The sequence below is a fragment of the Gracilinanus agilis genome, chromosome 6 (genome assembly GCF_016433145.1).
Source record: "Gracilinanus agilis isolate LMUSP501 chromosome 6, AgileGrace, whole genome shotgun sequence".
NCBI classification, from domain to species: domain Eukaryota; kingdom Metazoa; phylum Chordata; class Mammalia; order Didelphimorphia; family Didelphidae; genus Gracilinanus; species Gracilinanus agilis.
Genome location: NC_058135.1, coordinates 283172491 through 283179779, shown reverse-complemented (window position 1 = coordinate 283179779; position 7289 = coordinate 283172491). Strand labels below are relative to the sequence as shown.

The 7289-nt window shown below is 41.8% G+C and overlaps 1 protein-coding gene across 1 annotated transcript in view; it reads left to right on the top strand.

Annotated features, from left to right (window-relative positions):
- LOC123251650 (membrane-spanning 4-domains subfamily A member 8-like) overlaps positions 1-5455 on the top strand; it is a 16313-nt gene extending 10858 nt beyond the window's left edge. Inside the window, exons 4-6 of the mRNA XM_044680956.1 lie at positions 1784-1924; positions 5073-5186; positions 5339-5455. Coding sequence (XP_044536891.1) covers positions 1784-1924; positions 5073-5186; positions 5339-5455 — 372 coding nt within the window. The remainder of the gene's footprint in view (positions 1-1783; positions 1925-5072; positions 5187-5338) is intronic.
- The last annotated feature ends 1834 nt before the right edge of the window (positions 5456-7289 follow it).

Genomic DNA, 7289 nt, shown 5'->3' with positions numbered 1-7289 from the left:
TATCTATCTATCTATCTATCTATCTATCTATCTATCTATCTATCTATTTCTATTTATCTCTGTATGTCTATCTATTGATCTGTCTATCTATCTATCTATCTATCTATCTATCTATTTATCTATTTTGAAAAACTGTATCTACCTATATTGTCCAGGTTGGAAAGGAAGAGATCACTTTGGGGCCTGATCCTATTGCTGATTTGAAAGCAAATTTTGACCTGTTCCATTTCCAACCTGGGCTGATTCAAACCTTATTAGGTAGCCTGGTGCTCCCTACTCTTCCCCAGCTCTGAGTGCTCACTATATTGACCTGAATGCAGGCACTTGACTGGCTTTGCCTTTGCTGGAGTGTACATGGTACTTAGGGAAGACTAGTATCTCTGGGATGAGGGCTTGCTGAGCCTTTTCAGCTACTTTTGGTGTCCACCTCACCTGTGGTTCCAAAAAGATGTGGCATGTGCAGCAATCATAATCCATAAAACCATCATAGGAGACAGGCTAAAGCACATTGAGGGTAACCAATAGAACTCAAACTAGCTGATGAGTTAGGGATGCTGTCTATCCCAGGCATGTGAGGACTTCTATAGAAATGATAAGTAAAGATAATGGAGACACCAGGGATATTATAATAAAACTAAGTGATTGTGGGTACACACACTAGGGTTTAGGAGAGACTGGACCAGGATGGAAAGACCAGAGTTTACTGGATTTACACAAGAATAGCAGTTGGTCTTAACTGTCACACAGCTTCCCCTAGGCCAGAGTCTAGAAACAAGCAGGCAAGGTAAAAGGGATTAACTGGTTTTAATTGAGTACAACTAAAAGGTGGGATAGGGATGTCTACTCTAAAACCTTAAATCCTAATGACAAAAGCCACAGGGCAAAGGGGAGGGCTTATTTCTACACTAATCTAAGTGATCTATCAGGCAGGGCCCAATGAGCAGTAATGGAGTCTCTGGGTGACTGCCTCAGACCTGGTCCTGCCAGGCTTGAGCAGCACAGCTAAGGGCTGATGTGGCTTTGGGGTTCTCACCATAATCCACCGATGATCTCTGGATGCCAAGAACCAAGGTGGTCTCAGGTACCAAGTTGAGAGGGTGTGCTTGAGACACTGTCCACCAGATCCCAAACTTCTCCTCTTCCCTTAGTACTGCACTGTAGATCTTGTCCTCTTTGCTACATGCCACCACCACACAGGGAAATCAGGATGCAGGGTGTCCTTTACTCTGAGATCTCCCAGGACTAACCACAGTTTGTGCTAACCCCTAATGGAGTCCCTTCTCAGAGTACAAGTCACTTCTTCCTGCTCCTTCATTCCATCTTGGAATTCCCAGCTCCAGCTCCTTCCTGCTAGGTACACCTTAATTCTTAATTACTAACTAATCTAATCTTCCTCACAACACTTCCCCTGGTGTAAGGGGCAGATGAAAGCAATTTGTTCCAAGGGCCATGAAGGTGGCTGAAGCAAGTGCTGTGGAAAGCATGGAGTTTGGTAAGACTTCAAAGATGTTGTAGTCGTCCACTGCCTCCAGGCCACCCCCAGTCATCCTGACTTTTGTCTTGCCACTGGGCTTTGATGACTCTGCAAGAGATGACGTCTGAAGCTGATGACTTTGTGTAACTGCCTCACTTAAATCCAATTCACTCAAAAATCAAGACATCACTCTGTGATACCATTGGTCCTTGAACAACAATCCTATTGCAATTTATATGCACACACATAATCTTTTCTTTCATACATCCTAATTCTCTTTTCCCATGATTCACTTTGTATTTTTCTCAGACAAAAAGAAGTTTGGAAGCAAATATTGTCAGTACCATCTTCTCAGCTGTGGGTGTCATCCTTCTAATCACAGAGCTCAGTATCAGTTCAGGAAAATATTATTATACTGAATATGGCTTCGCCTACTACAATTCAGGTGTGGTGAGTATCTCAAAATACTATAGCCTCAGCTGGAACTAATTGTCATAAAGTCCATCAGGATGGATGGTCCCCTGGCATTATTTTCCTCAATGTGAGCTAGGAGATGACAGAAGTGACTTCTGAGATTTTTCCTTTCCAAAAATCTGACCTAAGTCACCAAACACCTTCAAAGTATTACTATTCAGCAGGCTACTTGCCTCTCCCTTCCTCATTCTCTTTTCATGGCTCTCCTGCAGTATCTTCTAGTTGGATTTAGACAATTAGAAAGTCTAATAGAAAGACCTTTAGAACAAAGCATAGAACAATGGAGCTGGGAATGACCTTCTACCAGAGAATGTCAGGACTTGGAGAGTCTTCAAAACAGGGACTGTCAGGACTGAGGGAGCCCTCTGCATGGCACATTGCCCAGAATCAGGGCTGGGAGAGATCTGACCATAGAAGTCACCTAGTCCAATTCCCTCCTTCTGTAGAGGGTGACATTGTGTCCCAGGAGAAATGGCTTATCCAAGTTAACATGGCTGCCTAGTAGCCAAGCCAAAGAGACAGCCAAGGTCTGCTGTCTGACTGCCCACCCAACACCTAAAACCATGCCCCAGGGCTGCCTCTCCTTTACCCTAAGATAAAAGAAAGAACAATTCCTTCCCAGAGCAGATGAGGTTTTCTGTGGTTGATTCTATTGGGGAACAGTAAAGAGGCCTATTCCCAGGAGAGAGGAGCTCCAGTCCACCTGCAGGGTCCCCCTCATGTGCCATTTGTGTTCCCTGGAGAGGGGAGCCCCTCAATTATCAGTGCCCAAGGAAGCTCCTGCCCCCATAGACAGAAAAGTTGGGTAAAGAAAGGCCAAGAGCCCTCAAAGCTCATTTTCCCAGGGTTTTCTCCCTCTTCAAACCATTTTATAATTTAAGGATCATAGATATAAAATTTTGAGATAACTTAGAAGCCAACCATTCTACATCCCTTAAATATCCTACTATCTAGCATTTAATTAGTGCCAGAAGACTTGCAAAGTGCCTAAAAATATTATCTCATTTGAACTTCACAACAATCTGGCAGAATAGGTGCCATTATTGTACCCATTTTAAAGAGGAAAAAATGGAAGTTAATGCCTCATCCAAGATCACACAGCAAATATCTGAGCTAGGATTTGAGCTCAGGTCTTTCCTGGCTTGAAATCCAGCACTCTCCACTATGCTGCCTAGTGGCAGTATTTTCTAGGGGCTTGGCCAAAGTCTCAGAGGAAGTGAAGGGTAGATCCCAGGTATAATAACATAAACTCTTGCATCTAAACCCAGACTCACTCTACCAAGAGTTCTTAACATGGGGTTCATGAATTTGCATTTAAAAATGTTGAATTCATAATTAAAATATTTATAACAACTAATAAACTAATTCTAATATGAGTGGTTTCCTTTGTCACCTTGTGTATTGGGGGAATTTAAAAACTTGATCTTGTGGGGTCTATGATATAAAAATGGAAAAGAACTCCTAAACTGTACCACCACCTTATCTAACTCCCCCCATTTACAGATAGGGAAATTGAGTCCCAGTTTTATGCAGGGACAAGAGCCCTAGAAATGGAACCAGAGAACCTGGGTTTGAATCTGGACATATCTCCCACTCACCCCTGTGACCCTGAGCAAGTATTTTCCTTTCCCTGGGCCTCAGTTTCCTCATCTATAACATAAGAAGGTTAGACCAGGGAATGTCCAAAGCTTCTTCCAGCTCTCTATTTACAATCCTAGGAAACTGAGGCCCAAAGTCACTGAATATGTTAACAATAGAGTGGAAAAACATTCAAGAGGAAAGTAAGAGAAAACCAAGTTCATTCAACATCTGAAGGAGAAAAGATGTTCTCTTAATGAGGAGAATGAAGGAAGGCTTCCTGGAGCCTTTGAGCTGGGCAGGTGAAAATGAAAAAGGTATTTTATCTGCACCTAGGCAGCTAGCAAGCTCTCTCTCCAGATGACAGGATCATAAACTTATCTGCCTCCAGGGTTGTGGTGAGAATCAAATGAACTAAAAGGTAGTTTGCAAATATTAAAGGACTACTAAAATTAAAGCAGTGGATGGAACATTCATCCTAGAGCCAAGAAGACTCATTTTTCTGAGTTTAAATACAGCCTCAGATACCCAACTAGCTGAGTGACTCTAGGCAAGACTCTTAACACTGTTGGCCTCAGTTTCCTCATCTGTTAAATGAGCAGGAGAAGGAAGTGGCAAACCATTTCTGTATCTTTACCAAGAAAATGCAAAATGGAATCCTAAAGAGTCCAACATCACTGAACAAATATGCTGAACAAACCACTATTACTATTCAGCCTCAGGGCAGGACCTCAAACCAGATTAAGTCCAAACCTCTAAGTTTATGGTTGAGGATCACCAGGGTCACACTGCTTGTGTGTTGGGTGGGATCTGAACTCACCTAATGAGATAAATGGCTATGTTTTTCCTTGAGTCAACAGAACAAGGAAAATTCTGTGGTATTGGAGCCAGACTACCTGGATTCCATTCCAATACAGACATGAACCAAGGGTGTGACTCTGAGTAAATCACTTTTAATCTTTCTAAGACTCAGTTTCCTCTCTTGTAGGTAGCAGTAGGTAGTAGCTAAGATATCTATAATGCTCACTGTGCCCAGTACAGTGCCAATAATCTTGCCATTATTATTTCATGTGATCCTCAGAACAACTCTGGGAGGTAGGTGCTATTCACTGCAGATGCTTCCTGACTCTGGGCTCAACACTATCCACTATGCCATATGGCTCTTCAGACGTACCACATTGCCCTTAAAACCTGGGGAACAGGGCCTAGGTGGCTCAGGAGATTGAAAGACAGTTCTAGAGTTGAGAAGACCTGGGTTCAAATGTAACTTCAGACTCTTCCTAGCTGTGACCTTGCAGAAGTCACCTGATTCCAATTTCCTGGCCTTTGACACTCTTCTGTCTTGGAATTGATACTAAGAAAGAAGGGAAGGGTTTGTTTGTTTGTTTGTTTGTTTGTTTGTTTGTTTGTTTGTTTGTTTTTAAAAAAAAGAACCTGGAGAGAAATGAGAGAGGCCAGAGAAGGGTAATGCTTATTTTTCTGGAAATAAAAGTTCTATATATTTGGCACCTCCAATATATTGTTCCCTAAATTTTTCTGCTTTCAGGCCTCAGGAGTGGGGATCTCAGCTGTGTTGCTCATCTTTTCTGTCCTGGAGCTTGCCATCAGCTCCATGTGCTCTCATGCTGGATGCCAAGCCGTCTGCTGCCAGACCAACCAGGTAAGTGAGTCCTAGGGTCCTTTCAGTCTCAGCAATGATTTCTTCTGCTTCTCCTTCTCTTAGTCCATAGAGTAACCAAGAGAAAGACCTACAAGGACCACCCATGGAGTAAAAGAGACCACCTAATATTTCTTCCTTTTTCTCAAATGCAGGTGGCCTTAGCTGTGGCTGTACCTCTTCCTGGGACTCACATGGTACCTCCAATGGGCATCCCTCAACCAGCAGTCAATTCTTTAGTTTATTCAAGTGAAGTCAACAGTCAACAATAATCCAGCCTAAAGGGAAACTTTGCCTGGAAGAAATGCAACCTCTCCAGCTCTCCTGAATTTCTCCAACCTTTTTCTATCTTTCCTACTGATATGATGAAAGCGGTTTTCTCCCCATGTTTTTCCTGGTAGTGGTACCTCAGTTTGGCCTTTGGACCAAGGGCCAAAGAAAAGACAAGATTGTGTGGACTGATATGCAGCCCTCCCCTGCTGTCCTATTTCATTAAGTTCTCGTGCAAATTTTCCTCCTTAATAATGGGGGAAAAGACTCCATGTGACTTTGAACAGACTTAACTTACTCTGGGCAAGCCTATTCAGTTGTATATTGTTTATATGTGCATTTATTCCAAGGATAAGGGACACTGATTTGAAACCTAACGTCTGGGAAATTTCATGGTTTTTGATTCAAAAAATAACTCATAAAAAAATAAATGGTAATCATGTCTTTTATTGTTATATCACTTCCCAATGTGTTCCCACTTTTTTCCATCTCTCCCAAAAATAAGGAATAAAAAGGAAAATGGAAAAAGGTAATAAATAATAAAAAAGAGGGAAAAGACCAATTTACCTTTACAAAGATGGAGGAAGTATATAATATCACATCAGATTCTTTCCAATTCCATTTTTGCTGATTTCTTCGTTGGACCACTTTCAGTGTTGAACTTATCCTTAGTGGATGAAACTGAACTACAAAATGCATATTCTCCACAGGAAGTGAAGTATTATAATGAACACCTTGGAGCAAATCTAGTGAGTGGAGTATGTATATCAGCTTGTGGCAAACCATTTTTGCCAAAATCATTGTTCTACACTTTATATAATGCTTTACATGAAAAAGGGAATTATGGGACTTTAGCCCTAGTGGACTCCATGAAAAAACACTGGATAGCAAAAGGAATAAGTACAACAGCAATAAGGGTTTGTCAAAAATGCAAAATTTGCATTCAATTCAACCAAGGCATTACCAAAGTCAGAAGCCTGGGAGGAAAATAACTTGTATACACTCCCTTTGAATGCTTGTAAATTGATTATATCACCATGCCCAAATGCCAAGAGTACAGATATGCATGAGTGATTGTAGATAGATTGACCAAATGGCCAGAAATGTTCCCAGCTAGACATAATAACGCAGCTTTTGTAGTCAAAATTTCTCTACTGGGAAAAATTATACCAAGGCTCTCCATCCCTGCTATTATTTTGTCAGATTCGGGAAGTCACTTTGCTCACAACTGTAAAGATTGAAATTAATATTCAATGCCTCCAAAGTATGATATTTATAAGGATTTTATTTAAAAAGCCCGGAGGAAGAACCTCACTCACCCTTCACCACGGCACCTTCTCTCCAAAAAAAAACCTCGACAACACGCCCACCAATACCATATCAAAAACAGCCCGCGATGGGGACAGCTGGGTAGCTCAGTGGAGTGAGAGTCAGGCCTAGAGACAGGAGGTCCTAGGTTCAAACCCGGCCTCAGCCACTTCCCAGCTGTGTGACCCTGGGCAAGTCACTTGACCCCCATTGCCCACCCTTACCAATCTTCCACCTATGAGACAATACACCGAAGTACAAGGGTTTAAAAAAAAAAAAAAAAAAAAAAAAAAAAAAAAAAAAAACAGCCAGTGAAACCCACAACCAATAGGAAAAGGCTAAAGGCCTTATGGGTATGGTGAAAAGGAGTTTGGGTAATGTAGTTTTAACTCACAACCAATAGGAAAAGGCTTATGGAATTATGGGTAGTGTAGTTTTTTTTGGGAGGGGGGTTGGGGTTTTTTTTTAGACCCTTAACTTCAGTGTATTGTCTCATAGGTGGAAGAGTGGTAAGGGTGGGCAATGGGG